This window comes from Dama dama, chromosome 3 (genome assembly GCF_033118175.1).
Source record: "Dama dama isolate Ldn47 chromosome 3, ASM3311817v1, whole genome shotgun sequence".
Lineage (NCBI taxonomy): Eukaryota > Metazoa > Chordata > Mammalia > Artiodactyla > Cervidae > Dama > Dama dama.
In genome coordinates, this window is record NC_083683.1 from 24,239,116 (window position 1) to 24,258,035 (window position 18,920).

Consider the following 18,920-nt stretch of genomic DNA (forward strand, 5'->3'; position numbering starts at 1 on the left):
ATTTATCAGTGTAAGCGAGGAAAGTGATTGTGATGAAAAAGATAAAGATGCCTTCAGAGAGAGTGATGCCTGAGAAAATGTCTTATTGAATGACCTCACAGAGATATTTCATGAAGTTGAAAGTGCAGAGGATAAAATTTGGAAGCTGACCCAAACTTAGAAAGGAGTATAATAATCCATCAACACATAGAAAAATGACGAGTATTCACTGTAATTTATGGGATACGAAGTTAAGCACTGTTCAAACTATTCTTGATAAGATTTTATTGTAAAGAAATGAAACACTTTAGTTCTCAATGTTTCTAAAGTTTTAAATAACATACTAAATCAGTATTGGTTTTACTTTTTCATTTCCTTAAATATTTATAGTCAACAGTAAGAAAGTTTTAGATATTTTGATAAAAATTTTTAAAGGTCACAGAACAATTGTATGTCTCCATGCCTTTGTGCCAGCTATTACTGCTGCCTCAAATGCCCCCTTTCCACCTGTTTCTCTACTTGGCTATGTCAAATACATTTCTCAAAACGTAGGTCAGATGCTAAGATTGCTTCGCACAGTTTCAGCTTGTGTAAAGACAGGGCTGCTTGGGGACTAAAGTCATAACTTTCTTCTCACCCAAGTCTGGTGGGTCTATAAAGTTCATCCACCCTGAAAACTGGACAGGTTTGTATGGACTCCTTTAACACTGTGAGAAGATTTTGCCTTCGCTTGTTAAGTGGCATGGCGCAGAACAAGGGTGCTGGGCTGGGCTCCTGGGAGCCTTGCATTCTGGCTCAGCTTTGTGGTTAAGTAGCTGTGTAACCCAGGCTGAGTCCCTTAGACCCCTTCTATTTCCTCTCTGTAAAACAGAGTCAATATGAAAACTTTCAGGGTACTTTTGAACTTGACATTTCTATAATTCTCTACCAGTATTAAAGAGAGATAAGCGAAGGGAGAAAAAAGAAAAATGCCACCTCCTCCCTCCAAAGACTATTGCTGTTTGCAATAGCAACAATGTTTATGGAGTGAATAAATGATGAGCATGATTTTGGTGGGATAGGTGGAGATATCAAATGTTGATTCTGGTGAGAAGCTGCTGTTTATTGCACTCGCTATAGTTGAGGGGACGCTGTTTCCTCATGATGGTTGGGACAGTATGAAACCAATGCCAACATTATTGCGGGCACATAGTCTTTGACTTAACAGTAGAATAAATGATGGGTGGTACAAGACAGTCTGCCACGGGTTGCTGTAGTGTAAGCGGAACAACCTCAGCTTTTCTGCATAATCCTGCTGTGCTTACTCACTCAGTCGTGTCTGACTCTCTGTGACCCCGTGGACTGTAGCCCGCCAGGCTCCTCTGTCCATGGTGTTCTCCAGGCAAGAGTACTGGAGTGGGTTGCCATGCCCTCCTCCAAGGGATCTTCCCAACCCAGGAATTGAACCTAGGTCTCCTGCATTGCAGGCGGATTCTTTACCAGCTGAGCTACCAGGGAAGTCCAGTCCTGCATGAGTGTATTTAACTGACAGAATCACATCTAGAACCTGATAGCTTGGGGATTTGGAAAATGTAGTTCCCAGACCCTGTGATAAAGAACTCAGGAGTTCTTTGAATGCTGAGGGTCAATGAACAACAGCTCGCATAGCTTGGGAGTCAAGTTGGGACCCTGCTGTAAGGGGACAGGAAAGGGATGCTAAAAGAGTCAAGAAAATGCTGCATAGAATGCCGCTAATAGTTAAAAGCAAGATTGTCACAATGTAGTCAGTTTTCTAAGCACTGATGGCATCCTAGATACCAGAAAACTGACTACATTGTGACAATCTTGCTTTTGGCATCACAGATGCCATTCTTCTCAACAGAAAAAACCCAAGCTGTAGACCACAGTGATTTATGAAATAACGATTATGAATATAGAACCATGCAATTAAGGTTTTTCAAAAATTATGTATTGGTGGCTGTTAACGTGGTTTGAACTTATCACATATTTTTTTTCAATAGTACTACTGCAATGGTGCTATTTCAGATAATATTACTACATGATATGGGGTCGGTTGAATTGGTGGATGCCGAACGATGAAAGAACCTCAAACATGGAGTCTGTAAGGGGCAAGTTATATGTAGGTTTTCAGCTGCATGGAGGCTCAGTATGCTTAATGCCCATATTATCCAAGGGTCAACTGTTTTCGTGCTAACTCATCACCCAGTATTCTTTCCCCATTTTTATTAGGTGCACATTTTGTGGCAGGCATTGTGAATACAGATATAAAGCACCTATAGTCCCTGGTTTTAGAAACTAATGTCCTTTTTCTATTCAGTGAAGACTAAGTTTTAGAGGGTTATTTGGTAGATTAACTCATTGTTTCTCAAAGTAACTTCTGCTGAACCTAATACTTGTAAAATGCTCTAAGGAAAAAAAAGTGATCCTGCTATCAAACCAGGTTTAAAGAATTTGCATATATATTTCTTCTTGCACATTTTAGTCTCTAATAAATCCTGTAGTTAAAAAATTAGATATTTAACATTGTTTTACCAAAATTACCCACTTTTGACTCCTAATATCTATCGGTAGTTGAGTTCTTCAGGGCACAGTTGGGGAATGGCTGACTGCTTATATAAAAGAGCCAATCAAATTGAATGCTACCATTGTGCTATTTACAAAAAAAGGATTTAGATATGAGAGAATTAAAAAAAAACTATTGTAGCTTCAGGTATGATTTCTTTATTTCAGTAGCATTTTCAGGACAGAAAGAACATCAAACTCATCAAACTGATGTTAATACTAAAAAATTAACAGCGATCAAAAATTAATTTCTTAAAGATAAGATATTAAGTTCCCTAACATTCACCTAGGACAAGGCAAATCTTGGACAATGGAAGATTAGAATTGTTTTAACGGGATGTTAAATGGTGAGCTTGGCTGCAGCAGCAAGTTATAGTTGCATTCTGTAAAACTGATAAACGAGGTTTTGCAAACCAGTTACACATTGTACCCACATCTTGAAAGAGCCTTGAAAGGGCTGAGTAGGTGGGAATAGAAATGGATTTTGTGGAGAATTATGCTGTGGTTCCTCGCCTCTGCCTCCCAGGAGCCACCAAGGGCAAGGGCAGGGGGCTGCTCACTTCACTCTTGCCTGCAGTTGAGAGGGGTGCTGGTGCCTGACTCTGGCCTGGGGGACCTGTGTGGGCTTGAAGCTACAGTGGGGAGGGAGAGGCCACGTGAGCTGGGTTGGGCCTTCTCTCCAAGAATCAGGCACTGGATGTGGGCTAGTGGCAGATAGGCAGATAGACTGTTCTAAGTCCTGCCCAGCAGGCGGCTGTGTGGAGCAGATGTTGGAAAACCAGCGACGGAAGGAGAACAGCAGCTGGAGGAAGATGGTTTCTTCCGGCCAGTGTTCCCAGGCAGAGGCTTCTGAGCAGCTGTAGGCTAAAACAGCTCCAACACATACCAGGCCCACCACGTGAGAGGCCCGATCACCTCAGCTTCACTGCCACCTTCCCCTCTCCACTGCCCCTGCGTTGATCTTCCTGGGCATGGAAATCTCGGCCAGCTCACTGCAAAAGGAGCGACACCCAGCAGAGAAGAGACGAAGGATTGTCATTGGTGACCAGGCTACAGAGAGCCCAGGCAGCAGAAATTTTAAATGCTTATCCTGCATCATGAACCGAGAATGCCTTAACTTAAGATTATAGAACTTCTACTATTTACTGTAATGGGGAGGCCTCCGCACCTGACTTTACCTTCATACAAGTGTATGTGTGTTACCCCCATTGACCAGGCTTAAAGGGACACTGGCAAACAAAATCAAGTTGCTTCCACGATTATCCCATGAGTTCTGCTTGTTCAATATACCCTTTACACTGTTAAGACACAAGGGTGGGCACACACAAGAAGATACTCGCGGATGCCTGCAATACTGTGTTATATATGATGCCACTAAATCGATGCTAGTAAAATCCCAATGGGCTTCCCAGGTGGCTCAGTGGTAAAGAATCAGCCTGCCCAGACAGGAGACCCAGGCTTGATCCATGGGTTGGGAAGATCCCCTGGAGTAGGAAATGGCAACCCACTTTATTCCTGCCTGAGAGTTATAAGGGCTGAGGAGCCTGGTGGGCTGCGGTCCATGGGTTCCCAAAGTATTGAACATGACTGAAATGAATGGGCACTAGCAAAATCCTAACCCTGATTGTGTGCAGAAGCAGATCTGTCCTGGGTCACTTTAGATACCTCTGCAAGATGAGGGCTAAAGACTGGGACAAGTGATTTGTCGGAAGGAAGAGGTCTCAGGCACAAGCTGAATCCAACTGAAGGCTTGGAAGGGACAAGCCCTGTTGTGGCAGGTCCTGTGATCCGTCCATTCACCAGTTTAGGGGCTTCTTCAGAGCCCCAGGGGCTGGGTTTGAGGTTGGAGTTTCTAAGCTGTTTTCCTCCGCGCCTGACAGTCTAGCAGAGGAGACTGACAGTAATGGCATCTCCAGTTGGCTCTGGAGATAATGTGGGCTAAGGAAAGTCAGAGTAAGTCTCTTGGAGGTTCAAGTGAGGGTTAACCATGGAATCTGGCTTTGAACAATGGGTGAGCATTTGCTAGACTAAGAACCATTTAACCTAACAGATCATGAGAAGCCAGGGAGGTGATCTCACTGGTGATTCTTGTATTGGTTAAGCCTCACATCATCTGGAAACTTCAAACCCACAGTGATTCTACCTCTGGTAGAAATGAAAATCTCAACAGCAGAGTCCCTCAACCTGCCCAAGCTCCCACATGATTCTGCTACTGTAAGTTTTGGCATTTGGGAACCGCCGGAAGGGCTCAGGAAAAAGACCTGACTTGGGTTTATGAAGGTCTGGTTGGCTACTTTGTACAGTGAATGGTTTTACCATGAAATCAGTATCTACAGAAAGCTCACCAACAAATACAACCAACACCTCTCGTTAAAATGAATTAATTTTTATTGATATTTTATAAAGCTTAATACTTTGCTAAAAGAAAAAACAAAAAAATTATATAGATAATATAGCCATTAGAAGATAGAGCAGAGCTACGTGATACAAAAGAAAGCAGTAAGCAGCAATAAAATACCTACACAAAACTAGCAGTGCAATAAGATAAAGCAGAAAGCAGCTTTACACTGGGAGAAAACGTTCTTTAAATACAGAAATAGCACCTTACAAAAAGGAATCGAGAAATGTAAACTTGGTAGGTAGATTCAAGTATAAAAGTTATACCCCCAACTCTTGTACCAGAATGAAAGGGTTTCACAAACCCTGGACAGTGCAGGGCACACACACACCTCCCTCAGTGCTGACTCAGAGCTGCATTTCCTTAGCAGGGTCACGGACAATCTTTTTTTTTTTTTTTTTCTTTTACGAAATTATACAATGATAGACTCAAGATTGCCACCAAGGCTTCTTCACCACCTCTAACATGCACATCTAGCTCAGCTGTTCCACTACTATCAGCTGCTCTGTAACAAACAGATTCATATTCCGAGAGAAATGATCACTGCATTATCATTTCTACACGCCACGGAGCCACGTGAAGAAGTGGGTACTGAATGCAAAAGGAGCCTGCTCTTGGTTTTTCTATGGCTAAGTATGGTCACAGAATCATAGTCTCATTTATGGGTTTGTCTGTTAACACTCCTCAAGAACCGTAAATCTTCTGAGGTTTATATGGTCATACCACGAACAGAATTAAAAAAGGATTGAGAAGTTAAAGTGGCAGGCATCCAAGAACAGTGAGGGGAAAATCAGTCTGTATTTTCATCTAAATGTAGCCCTCTGAAGTGAAAATATTTTGTGGATGGTCTGAAGCATGATATATTTAAAATGTATGTGTCTTGTATGGATTTATATGCCGTGTGTTTTACAATCTACTTGAAAAAAGGATATTTTTGTTTCGATAGGAAATCCATCCTATTACTTCAGGGTAATCATTACCATACAATTAGACTAGCAGAAGATGAGGACTGGACTTTTTATCTGTTTAACTCTAGAGAAGACTATGAAAAGGAGGGGAAAAAACCATCTTGTAAACTTTAAAAGTTTAGTGTTGATAAAAATTTTATATAATAGCAAATTTATTTAATCTGGCTACCTACCTCAAGTTTTCAACAATCTCATGGGGGTGATAAGGCTAATACCATCCTGTAGTTAATATAAAGCTACTTTATCAGACTCCCAGAGTCTCTTAAATTAATATTTTTATTCTTTCATATAACATTTTGGGTCCAAAAATAAAAATAAAATCCTACACCAAGACTCCAAATTTTAAAAGTTTAAAGAAGGAGAAAGGAATAAAGAAAGGAAGGAAGGAAAGGAGGGGAAAATGAAGGGGGAGAGGGAGGGAGGGTTGGGGGGGAGGAGGAAGCCATCTGTTCTGAAAAGACCATGAGGTAAGTATCAACACATCTAGGCATGCAAAGATCTAGTTCTGCTACTTAATGAAATCCTCAAGGAGCACAGTTTGACAAAGGGATACTGATAAGTCTCTAGAATTGCATTTATGCTAGAACAATGATCCCCTGCACTCTGTTCTCATTTTGCAGAACTTCTATGAAAAAATCACTGTGGTTTGAATTCTTTGGGATTCTAAACATAATGTGTCTGTTTTCCCTCTTACTCTTCCCAACATGAAGAAAAAAAGTTAAAAAAAAAAAAAAAAGCATCACCTATTGTCCTATATCAATCTTTACATTGTCATTCTTCAGAATTCTACTAAAACATCCCAACTAGGTCTCAATTTTCTGTAGAATTCCTTTCTACCATCCTGATTTATTCAATAAAAAAGCAATTGCTAGAAGACGTCCCATACCTGATACTCTACAGTTAACATTTAAATAAAAAACCACAAGGGCATGTAGTGAAGGAAACTGAACATGGTAGGTTTTTTTCCTTTTTTTTTTTTTTTTTAAGCAAATGATCAGTAAAACCTCACTGTTCACACAGTTATTGAGCAGCAGCTATCTGGCTGCTAGAGTTCATCTTAATGCTCACGCCCAGGTTGGGTTAGCACAGTTCATTATAGCAAGGTGTATCATTCACAGTTATTTTGGTCTTGACATTCCGTCATGTATATAGATTTATCCACATTATTACTAGGTTGTAAAGTAAGTGCAGGGCAAATTATAGGAAAAAAGTACAAACATTCAAGTCGTCATACCCTGAAAAATATGTGTTTTGCTGTCGTTGTAAACTTTTTTGCACTAAATCCCACTTCACGAACAAAATAAATAATACCATAGGATTCACAACTGAAGCTGGCTTCCTGATGAAGCCGAAGGAAGCAGTAGCTTTTTTAAACTGCAGAAAGGAAGTTTCTCTCACCACAGATCTACTCGGGGTGAGCGGTAATACACGTCAAGAACATTCACCCCAGTTAAGTGCTAGACGCGCCCCTCCCCTTTAGAAAAACCACAAGGTTCCAGGAGGCTATTCAGATTTCCTTCCAGCAATAAGATGATTCCTGAATGAAAATGACAGAAGTCAGCTGATGCTTCCACTGTGACACCACGTACAGAGTCGGACACTAACTGGTATGAAATGCACAATTAGGAACAATTACTTGCAGGAATATAGATGCTTCATGAAGATGGATAGTTAACATTAGAACCAGGGGATGCAGGAGAGAGGAAGGATGCATGCTGGTTTCGGTTCAGCATTAGGACATGACCTGTGACAAAGGGAAATTCAGGCGCCTGGATCCTCACCTCTGCTGGGCAAAGCATCAGGTTAGTCTGCACCCCCGCTGGGGATTTCCAGTCTCCTCTGTGCCGAGCTGGAGCTTCGTGACTGATTCCTTTCTTTTCCCCTGAGGACAGGGTCCCCGAGGCTGCCAGGCGTCTTGAAAAACGTCTCTTGGTGTGTGCACCGGATGCTCTTGGGGGTCACTGGAACTGGAGACTGAAACAGGAAAGAGAAAAGTACATAAAAACGGAAGTGACCTCACATTGCCTCAAGTCTCTGAACTGGAAGCCCCCTCCTGACCTGTGTGCCTGTGATGCCCATGCAGGCGCTCCATCCTCTTTGCTTTTCTGTCACATTCATCCAATGTGTCTCCTTCACAACACTCATCACGACTGGAGATTAGCTGACTTATTTTCTGTGCAGAAAGGTGGCCTAGTGAAGCGGTCACAAGCGGCTGGAGCCAGGGTCTGGGCTCTGCCATAACTAGCTGTGTGACCTTGGGCAAGTTACTTAACTGGTCTGTCCCTCAGTTTCCTCATCAGAAGATGGGGATGACCAAAGTACTGAATTAACAGGACTGTGAGACTTGAATGAGAGAATATTTTTAAAGCGCTTTAGATCATTCCTGGTGAGTAGTACATGTATGTGTCTTTGCTCTTTTTGTTTACTTGCTAATATTTATCTTCTCATGTTAAACATTTACCCCTTTAACATGCCCTAAAAGGGCAGGAAACATTATCCTGTTTACCATTATCTTTACTGCCTAGGTCAGTGCCTAACACATAACCAATCATCAAAAATACGCATATGGTATGTTACAATCCCCTTGTTTAAAAACATGTTGACTTCAACGTCTAGCAAACTTTTGAGCTTCGGATTACTTGTCTAAAAATAGTTGTGGCCATAGCATAACCCTTTCTCTGGGAAAGAAAGTAATTATTCTAAACAATGCCTAATGCATAACAGGAGTTCAACGAATGCTTACTGACTGAACTACAGATGGAGCTGGGGGAAGTGAATAAAGTACTGATTAATTTACACTGGTTATAGACATTTACATATGTACATCTGTGTATATTTTGTGAGTATGTGTGTATATACACACACACATACACACATCATGGAAACAATGGGTATGTATTAATATATCCATTGCCTCCTAAACAATGCATCTTAAGAAATGATAGATGCGAACATTCATGGGGTCGCAAAGAGTCGGACACGACTGAGCGACTGAACTGAACTGAACAATCTTTGAGCTAGTATTAAGACTTTCATTTCCCTTGACTATTTCTATAGCTGCACAACTAAAATTCAGGATTGATCTAATTTTGATCTAATTGATCTATTGATCTAATGAAATGAGAGCTTGGAGAAATCACCTGGATAGTCAGCATGCATCAAAAATCCCCCTGAACGATGAAGTCCCTTCTGATTCTAAGAAACAGATTGACACCTAAAACTATTTTTGCCTTCAAAGCACAGGATCTCCCCCTTCAGTCTCAATACTTAATGAAATGAGCAGATGCCTCTGGGTCTATAGTGGATGCTAGCTAGAATCTGGTGTTAGATCCCCGTCTGAAAGTTGTTTGACTAAAGTCTGACTGTGTGTGTGCTAAGTGGCTTCAGGCGTGTCTGACTCTTTGCGACCACATGAACTGTAGCCAGGCTCCTCTCTCCACGGAATCTCCCAGGCAAGCGTACTGGAGCAGGTTGGCACTTTTCCTCCAGGGGATCTTCCCCACCCAGGGACTGAACCTGCATTGGCAGGTGGGCTCTTAACCACTGGTGCCACCTGGAAGCCTGATGCAATGCAGGCGAACCCCATCACGGTGTGCTGCGTCGCCCTGTGCCAGGCTAGCATGGACCCTCAGGACTCACCTGTTGTGATTTTACTGCGGGGACTGGGTGACCTCCATAAGCGGGGGATCCAGGCTGCACGCTGCCATGTGACCTTGACATCACCGGACTCAGGTGAAGTGAGCATGGACCCTGAAGCTGAGGGTCTGTGGAGGGGAGTGTGGACGACTTTGGATTAACCAGGGCGGCAGGGCTGATGAGGAGATGAGCTGTTGATCCGAGGCCAGACAAGCCAAAATTCACAGGTCCCGCGTTCGGGAGAGGGCTGGGAGCAGAGGACCCCGGTCCGGGCACCGTGGGAGAGCACAGAACAGGAAAGGCACCCAGGGTCGGCGACGGCACGACCACGCACGGAACGCTGAGCGGGGGCAGCGGGCCCACGGGCAGGCCCACAGCATGGGGGCTCTGACTGCCAGACAAGAGCACGTTGAAACCATTTAATCCTGCAACGGAAGCAGAACAGGGGGAAGTCAGTGCAAAGTGAAGATGCCATCCAAGCGCCTACGTTCAGGGCCTTTTAAAATGGGAGCCCACAGTAAACTAGCCACCTCCAGACCAGGCCAACCCCCGGGCTCCTCCAGCACCCCCTCACTTCCTCGCAGCAATGGCCACCTCCCCGTGTCCACCTTTACTTGTGTGAAAATTTGGGGGATGCTCACATCTCCCAACAGAGTTTATTAACATGGGCTCCACTGAACCCAAACTGAGGAGAAAAGTGAACCTGGATGGGAAAAATAGTATCTTTCTTTTGATCAACTTCTAACTGAAATTTATATTTCCCTCAGTTAAGATCACAGGCAACAAATCACAACTGAATGAACAGTACCTTGACACTGTCACTAGTAAAAAGCACGGGTGTATTCGTATAATCTTACTTTGATGGAAGATTTCTTGAGTCTAAAGCTCCCCACAAGTTATGAGAGGCTTGGCAGATCTTCTTATCACTATAACTTAAAATAATTCTCCCAGCTGGATTTCAATGCAATTTGCCTCCTTTGTAATCCTATGTTTTTAATTTTCTGCATTTGTAAACACCCTAAGGAGGAGTCCCCAGGCTTCATCATAGCGTCCAAGGACCCATGGCCCAGAAAAAGCTATTGATCCCTTTGCTGGACTGACATTTTCATTCTGAAGAAGCTGGGTCTGTTTTTTGTTTATTAAGGTATCAGTAACACTATCATGCTTAGGTGAAGCTCTCACAAAATATTGGCTAAAGGAATAAAGAATGTGTTCTAGATAAATGAATAGTAACAGATACCCACCTAACCTGTGACAGGAACAAGAAGCTGAGGAAAATAACTGTAAGTCTCTTTGTATCAAGAGCAGCTTCAGGTACACAGTGCATATTTTAAAAAATTAGGTAACTTATATTTCAGCTTTATTTCAAAAGAGGGCATTTACTGAATCTTCTAAGTGTCAGGCACTATTATTCTAAGTGCTCCAGATGTATTAGCGTATTAAATTTAATCTTGTTTTCATAGCACCCCCAAGAAGCAGGTGCTCTTATTATTTGCTGTTTTACCAATTCAGGAGGGCTAGATACTTAATTTCACGCAGATCAGAAGAGGTTTTAATGTCCAGCCCCCTCACTCCAGTCCCCGCACTCAACCACAAGGACATGTCAGCACTTCGGGATATTTAAGTGGTCAGCGTGTGAGCTGCACATGGTGGCCAAGAGGTTCACATTGTGAAACTGAACCGATGCCAGACTCAGCTGAATTATAAAAACAGAAATGTCATTTGAATATTTGTGCTTTTTTTTTTTTACCAAAGAAAGTTGAATGCATTAAAAATAAATTACCTGCCCTAATGACTTTCTTATTATTTGTGAGGTTAGTGAAAGTGAAAGCAGGCTCCATCTTCATTTCATTGATGGAGAAAGCCAGGGGCTGGAGTGAAATGACTCAAGAGACAGCCCCTCAAGACATCAGTCACATGATGTAAAGAGAAATGCAAACATGCAATGTATAATCTGACTACCCTAAAGGACTCGAAGACGTGACACCTCTTACCTGCTGGCGACTGCACATAAAGATACTGCAGCAGAGAGGGCTCTTTGGTGCTCTCCTTTTCCTTCGAAGGCTTTTCTATCTCTGTATTTCTAGAAGGATTTTCCCAGTCAGAAGAGACGAAGCTGTTTGTGGTAGCCTTTCCCAAAACTGCTTTTGCAGCAGAAAGTTGCCTGTTCGTGTGAGTGTCTTCATGGGGTGCAGAGGTCTTGGGAGAGGCGATGTCTGTGGAATCTGAAGGTTTCTAAGCAAAACCCAACCAGAAACAGAAAAGCAAATCAAATTCCCAGCAGTAAACTATCATAACAATTTTCTCCAAATGGCTAACCCATAAAATGAAAAGTCAGGCACCACTGTGAGCCACCCTGATTTCTGTACACCTGTCATTTCTGTCGTGTTTAGAGCAATGGTCTGAAGATCAAGGACATGCCAGGGGCTTCTGTAGGCTTAAGGTTCCTTAAGCACAGAAATGATGGAGATTTCAATAATGGGTATGTGAGCATGGTGTTTAGAAGGTGAAATAAATGACTGAGTTGGAATACAAAAAGGGTGTTGATGGCTGCAGGCTTTTAGGGGCTGGCTAAGAATTGCAGGGCTGACCGAAAGCCGTCCTGTTTATCTGAGACACACATATATAGACATACCAGTCAGTCTTTCCCTGCTGTTCTGCAGCCACAGGCTATACACAAAACTAGAAAAATCCATTCTGGCAAGAGGAACGCATAGAGGAGGAAGGGTCTTAATTAAGGGACTGATGTCCATGAAGTGTGCTTCGCTGACCCTCTACGAATGGCTGTGATGACAGTGCTTCTGCTTTCTGGGAGTTTTACTGGTCATATCGCATTGACCTCCAAAGGCTACTAAGCAGGGGATGCAGACAGCTCAGAGTTTTGTTCTTTTATTCTAGAAAAATGGGCTCCCTGAGCAGTGACATGAGCACTGACACAGACGCAGAGCCAGCGGCACCGAATTCCTGACCTGGACCTCAGGGGCACCCTGGAGCAGATGGTTGTTTCATTGACGTGTTAAAAAAAATAAGGCAAAACAGTCTGGGAAAGGATATACAAACATGTTAACAATGAATGGCTCTTTTTTTTTTTTTTTTTACTTTTTAGCATTTTATGCCAAGTGTGATTTTTCTAAAAATTACTTTCATTACAGGACTACTTTATGGCCAGGGCTCCCCTGATAGCTCAGTTGGTAAAGAATCCACCTGCAATGCAGGAGACCCTGGTTCGATTTCTGGGTTGGGAAGATCCACTGGAGAAAGGGTAGGCTACCCACTCTGGTATTCTTGGATTTCCCTTGTGGCTCAGCTGGTAAAGAATCCACCTGCAATGAGGGAGACTATTTTTAGGGCTCCAAAATCACTGCAGGTGGTGACTGCAGCCATGAAATTAAAAGATGCTTGCTCTTTGGATGAAAAGCTATGACCAACCTAGACAGCATATTGAAAAGCAGAGACATTACTTTGCTGACAAAGGTCTATCTAGTCAAGGCTGTAGTTTTTCCAGTAGTCATGTATGGATGTGAGAGCTGGACTGTAAAGAAAGCTGAGTGCTGAAGAATTGATGCTTTTGAACTGTGGTGTTGGAGAAGACTCTTGAGAGTCCCTTGGACTGCAAGGAGATCCAACTAGTCCATCCTAAAGGAGATCAGTCCTGGGTGTTCATTGGAAGGACTGATGTTGAAACTGAAACTCCAATACTTTGGCCACCTGATGCCAAGAGCTGACTCATTTGAAAAGACCCTGATGCTGGGAAAGATTGAGGGCAGGAGGAGACGGGGATGACAGAGGATGAGATGGTTGGATGGCATCACCGACTCCATGGACGTGAGTTTGAGCAAGCTTCCGGAGTTGGTGATGGACAGGGAAGCCTGGGGTGCTGCAGTTCATGGGGTCACAAAGAGTCGGACAGGACCGAGCGACTGAACTGAACTGAACTTTATGGCAGGTTACTTGGAAGAGGCAGTCCTGGCCTGACCATAAAAAGGATAGAGGCACCACCCCCTATTCCAGACTCAGGAGCTTGTGACTACCTGCGCGTCCCAGTGAGGAAGACACGGGTCGAGGCGCCGTCAGTCGCCACGGCCGGCGCGCGCTCACCTTGGGCACGACAAGGGCGAGGGGGCCGGCCCCGTGGCCCCTGCTCTGTCTCTTGGTGGCCGGCGCCTCGTCCTCCTGCTGGGGCTTCCTGTCCCTGCTCAGGCGCTTCTGACCCGCGGGCACGGGGGGCTGCCCGGCTGCCGCGCCCTCGGAGCCGCCGCCGCCCGCGGAGCCCGCGCCCGGCCCCGGCGGCCCCTCCTGCAGGCCCCCGCACAGCATCAACAGCGGGGCGGGCGGCACGTAGAGCAGGGGCCCGGCGGCCGCCACGGCCGGCGGCAGGGGCTCCCCGTCCGGCGCCGCGGCGGCCAGGGAGACGCCTCCGCCGCTCAGACCGTTCTGGGCCGACGAGGCCTTCGCCTCTGTCTGGGCCGCAGGGAGGACTTGGCAGGACGAGGGGCTCACACAGTATTCCGAGTCAACACACAGGCCGGGGAGAGGAGCGGCGGGGTCCAGGCTGCTCGACAGGGGCATCGCGCTCTGGCTGGCAAAAGCTTCCGCCCTGTAAGGAAGGGAACAGAGCGGGGCCATGCAGTTACCACAGTCTACCGACCTCCAGCTCCGCTTTCCTAAAGAGAGACGAACCAAAGCAGGACTGAGGGAACACTGCTCTCTCCTGCTACTTAAAAAAAACTTTTAAAAATTAATTTGGCTGCCCTGGATCTTAGTTGCAGGCTCTCCAGGCTGTGGTTTGCAGGTTTAGTTGCTCCCCGGCATGTAAGATCTCAGTTCCCCAACTAGGGATTGAACCCTCATCCTCTGCAATGCAAGGCATACTCTCAACCACTAGACCACCAGGGAAATCCCCCACTCCTGCTCTTAAAGGGCTCCTTTAATATCATGGGCTCCCTGAGATCATGAGCCAACCCCAGAAGCGGACAACCACATATTATAACCTGGATTGCTTTGCAATGGGATAGGGGCTCTCAGTTTGGGGCTCTCAGAGGCTCCTCTCCGCCTCTCCCACAGCCAGTAGTCATCAGATGCCCAGCAAGTACCCCTTCCCAGGCACACAGATGCTATAATGACCAGCAGGGTATGGTAATAATTTTACATCATTCTTCAACACGAGCTACTCTTAGCCCCCTCCCCCACTACGAGGGAGGAACACTGAAGCCCAGAGGCTCATCTAACTACGGAAGGTCACCCAGTGGGGGCTGCACATGGAATCCCTCAGAGATGTCTGGCAGATAACAGAGAGGGGGCCAGACGTGATTTTAAGGGCACATCTTGTTTTTCTCACGTTCACTGTGAGATGAATGAAGTAAGCAGTGAGCGAGGAAGTAAATGTATTTACAAAATTATTCTGTTGTTCTCCTCCCATTCTACTCTGTATTACTACAGAATTTTCAAGCAGCACACATTCAAACTGGGCTTCCTGGGTAGCTCAGCTGCTAAAGAATCTGCCTGCAATGCAGGAGACCTGATTCCTGGGTCGGGAAGCTCGCCTGCAGAAGGGATAGCCTATCCACTCAAGTATTCTTGGGCTTCCCTGGTGGCTCAGATGGTAAAGAATCTGCAATTCAGGAGACACGAGTTCGATTCCTGGGTTGGGAAGATCCCCTGGAGGAGGGCACGGCAACCCACTCCAGTATCGTTGCCTGGAGAATCCCCATGGACAGAGGCGTCTGGAGGGCTACAGTCCACGGGGTCACACAGAGTCAGACATGACTGAGTGACTACGCACAGCAGAGCACACGTTCAAATTAACTCTTGCTGACTCACTGTCTTATGCTGGTTTCCATTTCTTCCCGTCGCCAGCTGACGGTGTGGATCCGCACCACAGCAGAGCAGAAAGAAGGGAATGCACTATTCTGTGATCTCCTAACATGCAGTCCTTCTCTAGTTCCAACCCTACCTGCTCAAAGCAGCCTGAATGGTCTGCAGTGAAGCTACAATAACCCTTTAGTGTCCATCTGCTAAGTCTAAGCTCTACGACTTGGCTTTCAAAGCATTCTGCCAACTTGACCTACCCACCTCCAATACCCCAAGCTCTTCCTCTATCTTATTTGGACAAATCACTACGGCTTGCTTCCCATCCACTCCCTGACTCTGGCTCAACAGTCTTTTTCTTCCCTTGTCTGTCATTATAAACCTCTTCTGTTCTCTCTTCAGCATTTCCTCTGTTTCCTCTGCTAATATGTGATTTCCTTCAAAATCAAACCCCAAATCTGATTCAGATAGTGTAGGTTTAAATCTCAGTTCTTTCACTTAATGACTTTGTGACTTTGGGCGAGTTACCTAACCTCTCAGAATTTCAGCTGCCTCCCTGTAAAATTAGGATAATAGCACCAACCTCAAAAGGTTGTATAATTGGATGAGATAATACACACAAACCTTTTAAGAATAGTACCCGGTAGTTCATAAATGACGTTGGTTAGGATAATGACAAAGTGATTCATGGGACTATGAGACATCATTTCTCTGTCACATTAGTAGTGACTTGTCTTTTCTCAGTGTATTTGTATTTTTATTTTTCCTGGTAAGTTTTCATAGCCTAGGGGATAAATTTTTCACAAAAATTTTCAATTTTTGGGTCCCAGATGCCAAATCCTGCACAGTGTTGGGCACAAGGGGGGAAACTTACAAAGTTCTTAATAAACAAATGGCTGATTTTTGAGCAGGACTGCTAAACTTTACCCTTGATGGGTGGCATTTCAATTGAGTCACAGTTAAAACCAGGATGGAGACTACTTACTTTGAGTTGTCTTCTATTTTCTGTCTGTAGACAGCTGCCAGACTTCCAATTTCCAAGGAGTAGCCTCCTGATCCTAAAAAGGAAAACGAAGTTCTAACAAATAGAGCAAGGGACTTATACACAGCAGTTATGTACAGCAGGATTCACTATTCACAGCTCAAGGATTATAAGACTACCTCAAATCCATCCTGATTTTGATTCAGAGACAGACATGTCCAGAAGCTAGCTCTAAGCAGTGAATGTAGGTCTCATTAAAAATTAGTAAGAAAACAAAACAAAGCAAGTATTGCTTTATAAATCTGATGAACTGCTGAGATGCATCAAAGAGGTTAACCATGGCAAACCAAGTAATCTTCAATCTTCAAGGCCAACGAGAATCAATTTCAGGCCGAGGGCCACCCTGTGAAGTCGCCGTCTCACGCAGAGCCTACAGTCAGCTCACTTTAAAATGTCAGTGCACAGGTCGGGCTACCATTACATGGTGACTGATAGAGTCCGTGGGTTAAGTAAAGGCAGATACCTTGTTTTTGTCTGTAAGGGCTGCTGGGTTCTGAGTTCACTTTCCTCTGTATCCTCTCAGAAGCCTGCTCTGAGTTAAAGGAGCCATGTCGAGCAAGTTTCTGTTTTGCATAGAACTGAATGTGGCCGTATATTTCTTTTTTCAATTCTGGTAGGACAGGTGTAGAAACATCCACAAGATCGTCATCTAAATAAAAAAGAGATGTTGTTATAGTGTTAGTGTTGTTATATAGATGTTATAGTGTTGTTGTATAGCTATAATTCAGGATAATTTTAACCTTTTTAAGATACGGCTTTGAGAACCTCTCATTGTAATGGAGCTACCTATAAATTAAAAACGAAGACAAAGGAATTTCATGAGCCTTATCTCAAACCCCAATTTCTTTCAGTGTACTAATCTTTTCAAAAAGTTAGTCAGTGACTTTAAAGACTGAATCCATATATGTTCTAAAATTATCTAAACTGCAACAAAAGTAGAGCAGGATGTTCTATAACCCAAATTAGAATGGACCTGACATTTCAGATGCTTTCTTTGGGCAGAGATATCAAAGGAAAACCCAATCATACTCAGCCCAACATGAATATTTGGAGATTTTAACATTAATTGCAATCGGCCTCTTATGCCACAGTCCCAGGGCAATGAGTATAAGAATCTCTGTTTCCTATTATTATGCTTTATTATTTCTTTCTTATGCAGCAGGAAGCTCGGTTACTAAGTGACCAAAGACATAAGGTCAGCAGATACCTCATGGTTGAAATGCTGCGGAACAGTGAGGGTAATAGAAGACTGGGCCTGAGGCCAATTTTATGCTGAAATAAGCCTGTGTGAAATCAGGACAGAAATCTCTATATAGAACCAGGTCTATGTTCTATAAAGAAACACTTACATTGTTCAGATAGTCATTCCTACCCCGCTCATCTGTGCTATTTTTTTTAAGTTCAAGGGATGCACATTTTAATTATAAGACTGATTTAGTAAACTGAAAGGCCCAGCTAGACTTACATTTTCTAAAATACAGAAATACTGAAAAAGAAAACCACCTACGGTTTTCTTTTTCTTATAATAAAAACCCAAAAAATTCTCTCTTTAGAAAATCAGAAGTTATAGAATCAACTAGAAGAAAGAAGAAAGTGGGTCAAGAGTATTATTTACCCTCCTTCCTGAAAGAAATAAAATACTGAACTAAGTATATAAAACAATGGTTCTCAAGATACTGAACACTAGGACATGAAGGACAGTGAAACACTGGAGACAGGAACTGAAAAGAGGGAAGCTCTGATTAGCCAGCTTACTGCCTGGATAACACTTCCAGGTTAGGGGCAGAGAAGGAGCTCTAGGCAGAGCCTGGAAGTCTCCTTCAATCGGGAATGGAGCTGGGAGACCTGGAAAGTCAGGGCAGCTAGCGTCTGTGGGGCAGGGACCTGAAGAGCACAGCCATGCAGAAGGAATGCTGGAGGTCTGCAGAGGGGCCCCCCTTGAGCAGAGCTGCCCTTCAGCAGTCACAGGAGATCCGTTTCAAGTCCCCACATCTCACCTGAGATGCTCAAGACTCCTATACGAAATGGCATAGATTTAATCCTGTGTAGATAGTGGAGTAAATTTTGTAGGCACTGTACACCAAATCATCTCTAGAGTACTGTAGTACCTGCTGCCGCCGCCAAGTCGCTTCAGTCATGTCCGAGTCTGTGCGACCCCAGAGACGGCAGCCTGCCAGGCTCCCCTGTCCCTGGGACTCTCCGGGCAAGAACACTGGGGTGGGTTGCCGTTGCCGTCTCCTACTATAGTACCTAATACAATGTAAATGCTATCTCAGTAGCTGTCAATGTGCAGCAAATTTTGAGTTTTGATTTCTGGAACTTTCTGTATTTAAAAAAAAAAAATACTTTCGATCCATCATTGGTTGACTCTACAGATGTGGAACCTGCAGACTCAAAGGGCTGACTGTATTCAGTGGAGTACTCAACCATGAGCGGAAACTACCCAAGGCCAAGGAAAGAGCCCTCAAAAGGAGTAGACAGGACAGTGTCTGCACTCAGACAGGGCTGAGAATAGTGCCGACTGCCA

The 18,920-nt window shown here is 44.2% G+C and overlaps 1 protein-coding gene across 1 annotated transcript in view; it reads right to left on the reverse strand.

Annotated features, from left to right (window-relative positions):
- Positions 1 to 4,908: 4,908 nt before the first annotated feature.
- E2F7 (E2F transcription factor 7) overlaps positions 4,909 to 18,920 on the reverse strand; it is a 37,489-nt gene continuing 23,477 nt past the window's right edge. The window contains exons 8-13 of the mRNA XM_061124959.1: positions 16,857 to 17,042; positions 16,337 to 16,409; positions 13,642 to 14,140; positions 11,538 to 11,778; positions 9,547 to 9,968; positions 4,909 to 7,881 (exon numbers count right to left, since the gene is read on the reverse strand). Of these exons, the coding sequence (XP_060980942.1) occupies positions 7,711 to 7,881; positions 9,547 to 9,968; positions 11,538 to 11,778; positions 13,642 to 14,140; positions 16,337 to 16,409; positions 16,857 to 17,042 (1,592 nt within the window). The 3' untranslated portion in view covers positions 4,909 to 7,710. The remainder of the gene's footprint in view (positions 7,882 to 9,546; positions 9,969 to 11,537; positions 11,779 to 13,641; positions 14,141 to 16,336; positions 16,410 to 16,856; positions 17,043 to 18,920) is intronic.